General features: G+C 42.1%; 1 protein-coding gene across 1 annotated transcript in view; it reads left to right on the top strand.

Moving 5' to 3' along the window:
• Positions 1-11394, top strand: part of LOC119973419 (guanine nucleotide-binding protein G(i) subunit alpha-1) — a 63386-nt gene extending 51992 nt beyond the window's left edge. The window contains exons 6-9 of the mRNA XM_038811503.1: positions 1394-1523; positions 4774-4927; positions 6672-6879; positions 9338-11394. Of these exons, the coding sequence (XP_038667431.1) occupies positions 1394-1523; positions 4774-4927; positions 6672-6862 (475 nt within the window). The 3' untranslated portion in view covers positions 6863-6879; positions 9338-11394. The remainder of the gene's footprint in view (positions 1-1393; positions 1524-4773; positions 4928-6671; positions 6880-9337) is intronic.
• The last annotated feature ends 3280 nt before the right edge of the window (positions 11395-14674 follow it).

Here is a 14674-nt window from a genome sequence, read left to right as displayed (position 1 = left end):
ACCCCTACCCCCTCCCCACCACCCTACCCCCCTCCCCACCACCCCTACCCCCCTCCCCACCACCCCTACCCCCTCCCCACCCACCCTACCCCCCTCCCTACCCCCCTCCCCACCACCCTACCCCCCTCCCTACCCCCTCCCCACCACCCCTACCCCCCTCCCCACCACCCCTACCCCCCTCCAACGCCGCCCCTACCCCCCTCCAACGCCGCCCCCCATCTCTCTCAACGCCGCCGCCCCCCATCTCTCACAACGCCGCAACCCCCCACCCTCAACGCCGCAACCCCTCCCCTCTCAACGCCGGTACCCACACCCCGTCCCCCTCCTCTCTCCTCCTCCTCCCCCCCCCTTCCTTCCTCCTCCTCCCCCCCTCCTTCCTCCTCCCCCCCCCCCTCCTTCCTCCTCCCCCCTTCCTTCCTCCGTTAGTGGGGGGGGGGGGGGTGCGGCGTTAGAGGGGGTGGGGGGTGGGGGGGTGCGGCGTTGTGGGGGGTGCGGCGTTGGAGGGGGGTAGGGGTGGTGAAGGGGGTAGGGGTGGTGAGGGGAGGGGGTAGGGGCAGCTGCGTGCAGGGGGGGGGCGACGGTGCGTTGGCCCCGGGCATCAGTCGCCCCCCTCCTCTGCACGCCGCTGCCCCTACCCCAACCCCTCCCTCACCACCCCTACCCCCTTCACCACCCCTACCCCCCTCCAACGCCGCACCCCCCCACTAACGCCGCACCCCCCCCCCCACACTAACGGAGGAAGGAAGGGGGGGGAGGAAGGAAGGGGGGGAGGAGGAGAGGGGGGGGTGTGGGTACCGGCGTTGGGGGGGGGGGGTTACCGGCGTTGAGGGGGGGACCCGGCGTTGAGGGGGGGGGGGTGCGGCGTTGCGAGCGATGGGGGCGGCGTTGGAGGGGGGTAGGAGTGGTGGGGAGGGAGGTAGGGGTGGGGAGGGAGGTAGGGGTGGAGAGGGAGGTAGGGGTGGTGAGGGGGGGGGGTTGGGGTAGGGGGCAGCGGCGTACAGAGGGGGGGGGCGACGGTGCGTTGGCCCCGGGCATCCGTCGCCCCCCCTCTCTGCACGCCGCTGCCCCCCAACCCCCCCCCCCCCCCCCCCCCCCCCAAATGCCGGGTCTGTCTCTCCCCTCCTCCTCCAAAAAACACCGGGTCTCACCACTTCCGCAGCTGGTGAAACTGACGCGTATCGCGTCAGTCAGCTGCTGGCCCTTCCGGGAACGGAGGTTGCCAGCTTACAAGAAGGCCCGGACGCCGGAGTCATGCACACCGCTTTTTCCCGCCGGAAATGGGAAACGGTCCGCGGAGAATTGCGCCCAATACCTGCCTTCATAGTTTGGAAAGACTATTGAGAAAAGGTGGTTTCAGGAAATGATAAAACACAAAAATATTGTTTTCTCTTAGAATGTTCGATGTGGGTGGCCAGAGGTCTGAGCGGAAAAAATGGATCCACTGCTTTGAAGGAGTAACTGCCATTATATTTTGTGTGGCACTCAGTGATTATGACCTTGTTCTTGCAGAGGATGAGGAAATGGTAAGTGGACTGATCAGATTTACCAAGATACATATTTAAGGAAATAATGAATAGGATGTTGTGTACACCCAAATGTTCCATGCCTTTTCAATGTTAATTAATTCGCAGGTAGCTGTTCCATGCTCTGTTCATTGTTAAAGGGAGCTGGATATAACCATAAGCAGATCACACCTTGGGATAACTCCTCCTTCCCTGCACTACAGAGTGCTGATCTTGTTGTAGATGGAGTTGGAAGAGGTAGTTATTAGTGCTCCCAGTTGGTGAATCAGGGAGGAGGAGATGAGTGGAACATTGCAAGACTACGTAATATGCTGTTGTGCACCCCTAGCAGTCAGCTCAAAATGTCATTAACAGAAGGCAGGCAGCAGGATGACTCGTAACATTTGGAAACGTTCATAGAATTTGTATAGTGCAGAAGGAGGCCATTTGGCTCATCAGTTCTGATGAGCCAAATGGCCTCCTATGAAAACAGTTCTGAAAGAACACCCCACCCAGGCCCACTCTCCTGCCCTATCCCTGTACCCACCTAACCTGTACATCCCTGGACACTAGGGCAATTTTATCGTGGCCAATCCACCTGGCCTGCACGTCTTTGGACTGTGGGAGGAAACTGGAGCACCTGAAGGAAGCCCACACAAACACTGGGAGAATGTGCAGACTTCACACAGACATCATCCGAGGCAGGAATTGAAACCGTTCTCTGGCGCTGTGAGGCAGCAGTGCTAACCACCGTGCCACCATGCCGCCTCTGTTAACACTTTCCCTTTTCCTAACTGGTTTCACCAAATATTTAGCATTTTTGAAGAGGTATGTTCAAGATTTGAGATGAGTTTAAAACAAATAGTTCTAAAGTCTATGCTCACATTACTGTACAGAAACTTTTCAGTTTTAAATCTGGTTTGAAGTGTTTTGAGTGCAAGATAAATGTACAGGATCTTAAATGAATATGTGAACTGCCATTAAATAATGCTGTTGATTTTGTATTCAACTCTATTACGGGCATAATATTTTGTGGACATACTGATCCGTGACCGACTGAAAACATCTTACTTCGCTATATCAATCATAAAGCTTTCTTTGACAGTGTAGCACGCAATGACAACCATAGTATATTCATTTCACAAAAGCTGGCATTAAATTCCTTTCTATTTGCAAAACCGGGATAGATCTTTCAGTCTGTATTTTTTCTTTCATTTTCCTTTTCTTAACTGCTTTCCAAAGGTGTTTCATTCCAGATTTCATTTCCTCCTTAGTATCAGATTAACTCCAAGTCAAAAGGTCGTTGGGTAAATCTCCAGTACAGAAGAACTATAGGATACTCATTACAAAATTGGACCATGTTGGAATTCGCTTTCAGCTTGTGGGATCTAGCTGTTCCCAAATGGTCTGTTGCATTTGAACAGTGATTGCTCTTCAAACTTGGTTTTTGGAATATCCTGATATGATGAACCATAATATAAATACAAATTATTTTATTTCTTACCCTCCTTTCTGCTCTTCTTTCACCTATAGTTTCCATGTCACAATGTCTCTTTCTTAAGTACTTCTAGGATATTTGCATCCACTACCTGGAAATTTGTTGCTTATATTAGTCACTGTGTGAAAGGTGCCCTGACATCAGTACTTGAACTGCCTTTTACTGAATTAAACCTTGTAGCTATGTCCTACCGTTACTATTTTATTATAAATTTACCGTTTACTATGTTTTATACCCTTTGAGACACCGTTTCACTTCTGAATTGTCCAAATTTTTGGTCTGTTTTCATGTCTGTCGCTGGACTCTAGCAAACAGTTTCATGGCTCTTTCTCTGCAGCACATCCCAAAACTTAAAAGTCTTTCTTAGGGTGACACGGTAGCACAGTGGTTAGCACTGTTGCTTCACAGCTCCAGGGTCCCAGATTCGATCCCGGCATGGATCACTGTCTGTGCGGAGTCTGCATGTTCACCCCGTGTCTGCATGGGTTTCCTCCAGGTGTTCCGGTTTCCTCCCACAGTCCAAAGACGTGCAGGTTAGGTGGACTAGCCATGCTAAAATTGTTCATAGTGTCCAAAAAGGTTAGGTGTGGTTATGGGGATAGGGTGGAGGTGTGGGCTTAGGTAGGATGCTCTTTCCAAAGGCCAGTGCAGACTTGATGGGCTGAATAGCCTCCTTCTGAACTGGTGATTCTATGATTTGTCAGTACCCAATGTTGTACATAATGTGCACTTACAATGTCATCAGAATACTGTTATTTTAGCATAATATTCTGTAGACATATGGTTTAATGCATAACATTTTGTTTCTTAGCACTTTCCAGCAGGACTGGTGAACAGTTGCATTGTGTAGGTCTTTATGGTTAAATCTCCACCATACATAAGGTGGATGTTAAATTTTGTAAACTATAATAGTAGCAATTTTGTTCATAGTTATATTTTATTCTAATTTGGACTTGTTAATACAAAAGTAAAATGCTGCAGGTGCTGGGAATCTGAAATGAAAACACAGCTGAAAATATTTAATAGATCAAGCAGCATCTGTGGTGAGAGTTAATGTTTCAAGCCTGGAAGCTCTGATGAATGGTCACAGACATTAATTGTAACTGTTGTTTCACTGTCCACAAATGTCATCAGACATGGCTATTTCCAGCATTTTCTATTTTTATTTGGCCTCACTGATGTGTTTCAACTTAGTTGGAAACTCAGTTGATCCATTTCATTTATTTGATGGTGAACTTGGGGAAATGGTGCTGAAGCATCTCAACCTACTTTGGTACAGTTGCAGACTTAAATGTTTGCAATTTTCCAGATCCCTGCTCCATTTTAATTACCAAGTCATTCAAATTTAATTTCCTCGCTGTGAAGGAAGAATTAATTCTTATGGTCATAGCACTTTTCAAGATGTTACAGATTGCTTCACTTAGTAAATTTCCCTTTGAAGTATAGTCCCAGTTATTGGATAAGCACAACATTATATTGTACATAGGACAAAATCCCACCTACAGCAAATGGTGGGTGACCAGTTGAATTAATGTTGCTGGTGATGGTTGAGAGGGGAATATTAATGGGTCATTGGGAAAACTTTGTACTGTTTGAAAAGCGTGACGTTATCTTGCAAGTCCACCTGTGCAACAGAGTCTTATCCAAAAACAGCATCTCTGAAAATGCAGTGCCTCCTCAGTGTTACATTGAATTGAGTCTCGGTTATTTGCCAGTTGAATAGACTGTTTGTGTTTGAAGTATTGTACTTAGAATAATTGTGTAATTCTACAGAACCGAATGCATGAGAGCATGAAACTTTTCGACAGCATCTGTAACAACAAGTGGTTTACAGACACATCTATCATTCTATTCTTGAATAAGAAGGATCTCTTTGAAGAAAAGATTAAGAGAAGCCCCCTTACCATATGCTATCCTGAATATGCAGGTAAAGATATAGTACTGGTAGTATTTTCATTTTTGCCTGAAAAAATTGCAAGTTTTAAATTACATTTGAACAAGATGTTAAAATAACCCTACAAGTGACACGGATCAATTTTATAACCTTGATATTGAAGCCTTATGGAGGCAGCTGGCCTTGTATCTTGGCAGCAGCCCTTGTGGTCTTAGTGCTGTTTCATGCATTGTAAGGTTTACCTAGCTAATTGGGTGATAATTCTTTCTTTTTAATTCACTTTTTAACCTAACCTACTCCAGTTTGCAAAATGGGTCAATGAATATATGGTAGCAAATAGTCACATTAAAGCTTTTAATCTTCAGTGAAGAAAGTTTAGGAAAGGTGGTATATTGGTCAGAAAATAGAGTACAAAATAAAAGTAGGGGGCAAAGCCATGGGAGAGGAAAATAAATAAATAATCTTCAGTCAACTAGGTTAATAAATGTGATGTGATGCATTTTGGAAGGACTAATAAGGCAAGCGAATGCACAATGGGCGGTAGTATGCTAGGAAGTACAGAGGAGCTTGAGGTGCATATCCAAATATCCCTAAACGCAGCAGGACAGGTAGATAAGATGGTTAAGAAGGTATATGGGATACGTGGCTATGTTAGTCAAGGCATAGAATATCAGAGCTGGGAGGATATGATAGAGCTGTATAAAATGCTTGTTAGGCCACAGCTAGTGTACTGTGTGCAGTTCTGGTCGCCACACTGTAGGATGTGATTGTACTAGAAAAGAGTGCAGAGGCGATTCACCAAGATGTTGGCTGAGCTAGAGCGTTTCCGCTATGAAAATAGGCTGGGGTTGTTTTCCATGAGCGCTGAAGGGGGACCTGATTGACGTGTACAAAATTATGAGGGATATAAATAGGATGGACAGTAAAAAAACTTTCCCTTTGGTAGAGGAGTCAGTAACCAGGAGGTGTAGATTTTAAGGTATGGGCAGAAGATTTACAGGGGTTTGAGGGAAAACATTTTCACCCAGAGGCTGGTGAGAACCTGGATTGCACAACCAGAAGAGTGGTAGAGGCAGGAACCCTCACAACATTTATGAAGCATTGAGATGAGCACTTGAAATACCGTAGCATACAAGGCTAGAAAATGGGAATAGAATGGATAGGTGTTTTATGGTTGGTGTAGATACGATGGCCGAAGGACCTCTTTCTGTGACGCTGACTCTGATCGTAATGGAGTTATCATGACTAGTTTCTATGTGATTATTGTCCACTTACTTTACTGAACCATAATTGTTCCAAAATTGAAACCAGGAAAGAGTCTACGCCTCTAATGTAATCCATGAAACAGATATTGTGGAAAATTGTGGGTGTAGGGCTCCACTGCTGTGTTTTGCCTTGTGGTTCTCCTAGGATGAGCACCATCTTCAGGAAGCATGGACCCATCAGTGTGTGGTAATACTATGTTTTTTAAACTGCAGAACTCTCCAAATTACTACTTGATACTTGACTTGAATTTCGAAGTTGTATTACAGGAATTGCTTTATGAAAGGCTAGGAATCTATTCTACCACATCAACACAATGTGGATCTTTCTGTTGCTGTATGATAAAACTTTCAAATTGTTATATCCTCTGGTAGTCATTTTGCAATTTCAAGAAAAGGTTGTGTGCATAGTGCAGGTAAATATTCTGAAGGTTCTCGGACTGGAAATTCATTGTTATAGTCAAACGAGCAAAGTCTAAATTTCATATTTAAACTTTGGCTTTTACGTCATGCAGGATCAAACACATATGAAGAGGCTGCAGCATATATACAATGTCAATTTGAGGATCTGAACAAACGAAAAGACACTAAGGAAATCTACACTCACTTCACATGTGCCACAGACACCAAAAATGTGCAGTTTGTGTTTGATGCAGTCACTGATGTCATTATAAAGAATAACTTAAAGGACTGTGGTCTGTTTTAAAGCTGTCAAAGGGATTGGTAAGTTGCCTTTGTTTTTCTCCAAACTCATTACAGTAAGTAGCCTTGATATAAAGTGCCTGGTCAAATTTTTAACAGGTTCATTGTGTTAACAACATATACCATCTGTCAAACGATGAATGCAATAGTTCATTTGTGAAGTTATTCAGTCATTTCATCAGGAAAATTGTTTTTCACAAAAGATGTTCTCTGCTTTCAGGAAGAAAGTACTTTAGTTTGCATGTTAATTTAAAGACATACTCAACTCAATCACATTCTCTACCCTATTTTCTGTCAGTTCACGGCAACTGTCTTACTTCAGCCCTTTAAAGTTTGCGTTATCTTTTTAACGCACTTGTACTATTCATTCCCACTCCTCCAAAACAATTCCTGTGCAGCATTTGAGGGCTCAGGTGTGGTTTGATTCACTGAGCTTAGCTTAGTTCTCTCTCTCTCTTGCCTTCTCTCATCTGCCCCCTCTTGTTCACTTGCCTGCCCTCTTTTTTGAAGTATTGTATTGCCAGCATCTTTGCTCCCCTAAAAGGCACAAATGAGATGATGAAAACATATTTTCAGTTCTTCACAGATCCAGCTTTTCTCAGTTTTGAGTCTGATCACCATCTCTTATACTTTGGCCCTATGCATAATTTGCTATTTTTGTCACTATCTCTCAGTTCAAATATAATCTCACATTTAACCCACTGCTAAAACTGCCACCAAATAGCCTAGATTCCCTCTTGTGTCCACACTTTTCCCATCAGCAGCTCTCAAATCCATAAAGCCAAACTTTGTCCAGCACTCGAGAACTACTCTCTACCCTGGGGTGACCTTCAGCTTCTTCTGTCAAAACCAAGGGTTGTAGGGGTTAATTAGGATCGCAGCTCTTTGAAATGTATTAAAGCTCTTTTTGAAATATATTAATAACTTGGGGTTACAGGGTGTGAATTTAAAGTTTTCAGATGACTCAAAACTTGGAAAGGAAATGTAGTAAACAAAGAGGAGAGTAACAGGCTTCAGGAGTTCATGGACTGAGGAAATGGCAAATGAAGTTTAATCTGAAGAAATGTGAAGTGATACATTTTGGTAGAATGAAGAGAGCCAATATAAATTAATTGATACAATTTTAAATGGGGTTCATGAACAGATAAATCTGAAGGCATAAGTGCATGGTTCTTTGGTCAGTAACCAGAGGACACAGATTTAAAGTGATTGGCTGAAGCAGCATGCATAACGTAAAAAAAACGAGCATTATGCAGCACGCTGTTATAATCTGGACCACCCCTCTACCTGGAGGGGTAATGGAAGCATAACTTTCAAAAGGAAATTGAATATGTAAATAAAGGGAAATGGAAAATAAATAGGGTTTTGCAAAGAAAGCAGTGGAGTAGGCCTAATTGGAAACTCTTATCAAAGATCTTGTCAAAGTCATGGTGGGCCTAATGGCTTCGAGGCTTGGCTTTTGCTTCTTCATACTGACAACTAAGTCTCTTTTGTTTTTATTTGACCGTTGCCAGTCTGCTTCTGCATTTTGCTCCTAAACTGTAAATATATTGCAATCGTTGCTCCTCTTCCTCCTTATATTTTTGTTGTGCCAAAATCAGACATGGCGCATCCTTTTATTTTTAATTCACTCTTCAGCTTCTCAATTTTCCCTGATACAGTCTTGAGACTTTTAACTGGTATTCCTGGATGGCACGGTAGCACAATGGTTAGCACTGTTGCTTCACAGCACCAGGGACCCGGCTTTGATTCCCCACTTGAGTGTATGTGCTGAGTCCCCGTGTCTGTGTTGGCTTCCTCCGGGTGTTCCGGTTTCTTCCCACAATCCTGAAAAACGTGCTTGTTGGGTGAATTGGACATTCGGAATTCTCCTTCAGTGTACAGAACAAGGGGATTTTCACAGTAACTTCATTGCAGTGTTAATGTAAGCCTACTTGTGACACCAATAAAGATTATTATTAGAATTACTGTTTTATAATTTGTTTACTCATTTGCCTTCACTTTTGAACCATACAGTTACTAATGAGCCTGGCACTTGCTTAAATTTCTAGATTTTTTATAAAACTGAAAGCATGTGTGTTTTTTCCCATATATAAATAAGATGCTCCATTTTATACAACACAGAACACCTTGGCTAAACATAGGATGCAGTCTCATTATTCAATGGTATTGTCATATACCAACACTGTTGTTGTTTTCTGATGAGATTTATAAAATGCACTGTAAACTTAAACCACAGGAATTTTAATATAAGTTATGGGTTATTATAAAATGCATATTTGATATTTAAAGACTTTTGTGAATTACCGGCTTATTAAATCAATCAGAAATGCAGTCTTTAAAAATAATAGTTATTGAAGTGCAATCTTTGCAATGTACAACTTTCAGTAAAATCGGTAGTTCCAGTAAAAATGCCTCCAGGCTTTTGAATTGTTCTAAATAGAGGAGATAAAAATAAAATGCCTTATCTTTTTTGCAGATTGAAAATAGCTATTCAGTCGACTTGAACCTACTTCTGAATATAAGGGAAGATATACTGAATGGACCAGTACTGTACAATTTGCCAGTTGTAACAGCTTTATTTATGTTTGTCTTGTAAATTTTTTAAGTAATTAGGGTAGTCTACATTGAGTTTAATTTTGTATGTATTCCTGTAACTGTAGCTATGTTTATTGTAAAACATTTTCTTTTTTTTTCTATGGCCTTCACTCTTCCTTTCAGAGGAAGAAAGATGGACCCTTAGCTTATCTAAGAAATGGCTGATTACACAACACATTTCTCTATCCACCTTTGTAATTCTGCATGCCTTTTTAAATGTATAAGATACTTTGCTTAGCAGAATGTAGAATCAATAGAAGCTAATGGGTTTATCGTGATCACCTTATTTTCTCACACTGATTGAAGTACACCGCTATGCACGGCTCCATTTCGGAAGGGTTTTATCAATCAACTCGCTGCTTATTACAGCAGATAGAGTACTAACAGTCTTTGTTGTGCATTGCCTTAAAGGTAGTGCCAAAGTTTTATACGTTTTAAGCTGAAATAAAATGAATTTTTGTTTGTAAATAGGAGTTAACATTTGTATATGTATTCTTTTGAAAGTATCCATGAGCATTTGCAGGGAGAGGTGGGAAAGCAGTGTGATCAGACGTATCACTGAATATAATTGCAGTGGGCTCAGGCGGTGTTGAAAAACTGAGTATTTGAGCTCCAGTATATGTTTCATCACAAAAGTCTACTCAACGTAAGAAAGGAAGAGAATAACCTTTCTTTTGTAATGTAGAGATTTACAGTAACGATTAAAAATCTCTGGTTCATACCAGAAATTAAGGTACATTTTGAGTGACATTGCTACAGAAGGAGATTTGGAATTTTTTTAAAGCTGTGTTCTGACTGCATATGGTTTCGGTCAAGTTTGTTGAAATCTACTTCAGATGCTTTCAACTGTCCAGGATATCACCTCCTGGACTATTTCTGACAACTGCATTTACAGTAATAGAATTTAAATCCTTAGCTTTTTTTCTTACTGATATTATTTGGAGATAAATTTTAAATGTTGACTGTGTTTTTGTTTTGAACCTGCTCTTTATGTAGTCCCATATTGTGGTGATAAAAATGTATCCCTAAGATACCTGTGAAAGTTTGCATTTAGTGAATTGTTTGTAGGTGCTTATCTCGTTTTGGAACTGTTTCCGTGCAAACCAGTTTCTTGTTGATGTGCATACATTTGACCAACACATTTAACTCTTACTGAAAGTAGGTCTGAAATACATGCATTTTTGTGTTACAGGATTACAATCACTACCAATATAATTTTATACTGTTAAAATTGTTGTAGCGGTCCTAAAGAATATTGCAGAATAAGATCAAGGACCGAAAGAAAATTAATTCTTGGGGCTATTTTGTGCATTTGAGTGACATGGGCCAAGAGTATTGGTTATATGTACTAACTATACAGATGAATTTATGTAAAGTTTATTTTTGTTTAATTGACCTACAGATATAAGTATGAAAAAACTTTACAACCTTTACTGAGATTAAATGATGTAACAAAAAGGCATTTATAAAGTTACTAAAACATTAATTCTTGTATATTTGGCCAACAAATGTATGTATATTGCTTTTTAGATTATCCAAGTTGGTTTTCTGGAATAAATTTTCCTCTTTGCACTTCATGCAAAAGGTGATTGGGACTTGGATAACCAACAATTGATTAAGGATTACTTACAATTAGTCCAAATACTTGTGCCTTGCTGGTGAACAACTTTTGTCAACCAGGTCTTATTTCATTAAACATTTTCTGATAGAAGTAGCAGCTAGATTCACAAGCTTGATCATACTTGATACAAAAATAATTGGCGGAATTTAAATGTGGGACCACCTTCTGTTATTTCTGAAAATGTAAGGAGTTTGACAAGACAAAAAAAACTACTGACTCAGATATTGGTGATCATTACTACTGCTTTTTTGAACTTGGTCTGTACCATTATGGATGTCAGTAAGTGAGCTTAATAAAACTGAATTCCAAAATTTTAAGATGTCTAAAGTGGTTTGTGTTTTTCCTAGTTGAACCTTAGTTGATTTTCAGCCACAGAGGGGTTGTACCTCTGGTCTAATTTTACATGTCACAAAAGCAGGGGGATGCTAATGATAATGTTTCCTAATGAGTTATTGAGCACTCCCACTACTTGACCCATCTAGCTACTCCCCATCCCACTGAGTAATGTAATGACTCGATGAGCGTAATGCTATGTTCGAACTGTTAGTAATATATTTGGATATTTAATTTGCTACTGCTACTGAGCCTACAATTTTTGGAATCGATTGGTAAAGTAGCAATGCATGTTGTTCTTGCCTGCTCCCAAGATAACATTGTAATTTTCCTGACAACAAAGCTTAATGCTAAAAGTCTATTCAAGTTTATGGGCAGAACATTGCCAGCTAGTGAAGACAGAGGCAGAAATTCTAGAGCACTATTTCCTCTGGCTAATCATGAGCGTGCATACTTAATTAGAGTTATTGGAAATGTACATTTATAATAAAGTCTGTTAAGCAATTGCCTATTGCAGTGTTATAGCTTAGATTCCAGTTAACAAGTCTTATGGTACCTTCTATATACATTTGTGGATCAGGGTATAATAAAAGTGCAATTGAGGTTGAGGGGGGCTCTGACAACATTAAGACATAAAAATGAAATTTGTTTATGGGGCTGAATAAAACCAAACAAACTTATTGTATTTCTTGTCTGATTGAAAAATACATTGTTTACATTGTTTATTTCCAACAATTCACAATCCTAGATACACAGGAACCAGCATAATTTATCAAACCCATTTGAAGTAGAAGAGAGTAGGATATTGTCACTGCAATGTGTTGATTATACATTGTAGGGCCCGGGGGCTGCAGTTCTGATTAATAAAAGGGTTTATTTTCGGCTGCTAATGTTATGGCAGACCCCACCGGGTGATTGTTAGTGGGTCTTTGGTGGGAATCTCTGGTCCTACTTAATGTGTATGCTCCAAATTGGGATGATACAGCTTTTATTAGCAAGCTACTGACTTCTATTCCTGACTTGGACTCGAATGCTAATTGGAGGGGGGCCCTTAAATTGTCTTTCAGACCCTCGATTGGACCAATCTAGGCCTTCAGTCTCTGATTCAATCGGGGTGGCAAAAGCAGTATTGTCTTTTATTGAGCAGGTGGGAGGGGGTGGTGCTGACCCATGGTAGTTTTTGCATCCGAGTGAGAAGGACTACTCTTTTTTTTCCCTTATGTCCATCAGATGTACTCTTGGATTGATTTGTTTTTGTGGTGGGTAGGTCTCTCCTTCCTGGGGTGAAGAGGCCAGGTACTCTGCAATTATCTCAGATCATGTCCCACATTTTGTGGATTTGGTGTTGAAGCTGCGTCCTTCTCGATGCCCGCTGGGGAGATTGAATAGGTCATGTTGGCAGATATAGGTTTTTGTGAGCGTACATCCTCCGCCATTGGGGGAGTATGTTGCGTTTAACAAAAGTGAGTCCAGCTTACCTATGTCGTGGGTGACCCTTAATTTGGTCATTAGGGGGGAGATATTTCCTGTAAGTCACAAAAGGACAAAACAGGGTGAGAGAAGTGGCAGAGGCTGGTGGATTCCATCCTAGAGGTGGACCGCCAGAACTCGCTTGCCCCTACGCTGGAGTTGTTGGCGAGCAATTGCAGATGCAATTCGAGCTACTCTCAAAGGGCAAGACGGTGAGCCAGCTGTGACGCTCGAGGGGACATGTTATGAGCACTGAGAGCAGGCCAGCACACCAACTGAGACGGCAGACTGCCCCCTGGGAGATTGTGCAGATAAAGGACTCGGGTGACAGGTCGGTTTCCATCCCATTGAAGCTTTTTAATCAATGTCTTTACAGATCAGAGCCCCTAGAGGAGAGATGACCCTGATGCAGATTTTGGAAGGGATGTCCTTTCTGGTGGTGGAGATGGAAAGGAGGGAGGAGTTGGAATCCCTGTTGGGTGCTGAGGAGATTATGAAGTGAATTGGTTCAATGCAGTCAGGCAAACCTCCGGGTCTGGATGGGTTTCCCATCGAACTCTATAAGAAATTTGCGGGGCAGCTGATCCCACTGATATTAGATAATTTTAACTTTTCCATGACACTGGAGGTTTTGTCAGTTACACTGGAGCAAGCCTTTATTTCCCTGATTTTGAAGAAGGATAAGGGCCCTACAGAATGGGTCGTATCAGCCTATCTTGTTGAATGCTGATTACTAAAGTGTTGGCAATACAGTTGGAGCCCTGCCCTCGAGGGATGATTTTGGAAGAACAGACAGGTTTTGTCAAGGATCAGCACCTGTCGGCCAATATACTTCAATTATTAAATATCGTACTGTCCCCCTCTCCAGCACCTGTAGTGATTATTTCAGTAGATGCAGAAAAAGTGTTAGGGTCGAGTGGGGGTATCTATTTGAGATTCAAGGGAGGTTTTGTTTCGGGCCAACGTATATATCTTGGATTTGTGTGTTGTATCGGACTCCATCGCCAGTGTTGGCAAAAATTATTTGAGCTTGGGTTACTTTCAGCTGAATAGGGGGACTAGGCAGGGTTGTCCATTGTCTCTGCCTCTGTTTGCCAATCAAACCACTGGCCATAGTGTTGAGATCTGCCACTGAGTAGAGGTGGATAAAGCAGGGATGGAAAGAGCATAGGGTGTCCTTGTATGCAGATGATCTGCTTTTTTAATCACAGACCTAATCTCGACCATGGACAAGAGAACAAAGCTATTTAGGAGTTTTAGCTCCTTCTCTGATCTAAGTTACATTTGGATAAGAGTGTATACTTTCCGGTGAACTCTCCCAGGGAGGGGAGGTTGCCTTTTTGTCTTGCCAAATCTAGCTTTCGTTCTCTGCAAATCCAGGTAGTCCATGATTGAACTTCACTGAATAAACTAAATTATTCCAGTCTGCTGTGGGTTAAAACTGATTTGCAGAGGAGGGGAACCTCCCCCTCTCCTTGGCGAGGAGGGTTCAGACAGTTAAATTAAATGTCATTCCAAGATTTTTATTTCTTTTGCAGTGTCCCCATTTTTCTCCCCAAATCATTCTTTGCTGGAGTCAATAAGACAATAGCTTCTTTCATTTGGGCGGTCATCACCCCAATGATCTGTAGGGCATTTCTTCAGAGAGAGAGATCGGGTGGCTTAGCCTCACCCAATTTGTCATTTTCTTACTGGGCGGCTGATATTGAAAGGGTACTGTGTTGGATCAAGGATCCGGATTCCATATGGGGTTAGATGGAGGCTCTTGTATTGGTTCTAGCTTGGGGGCCTTGG

This window comes from Scyliorhinus canicula, chromosome 11, assembly GCF_902713615.1.
Source record: "Scyliorhinus canicula chromosome 11, sScyCan1.1, whole genome shotgun sequence".
NCBI classification, from domain to species: domain Eukaryota; kingdom Metazoa; phylum Chordata; class Chondrichthyes; order Carcharhiniformes; family Scyliorhinidae; genus Scyliorhinus; species Scyliorhinus canicula.
This window is presented reverse-complemented; position numbering and strand designations above follow the sequence as displayed.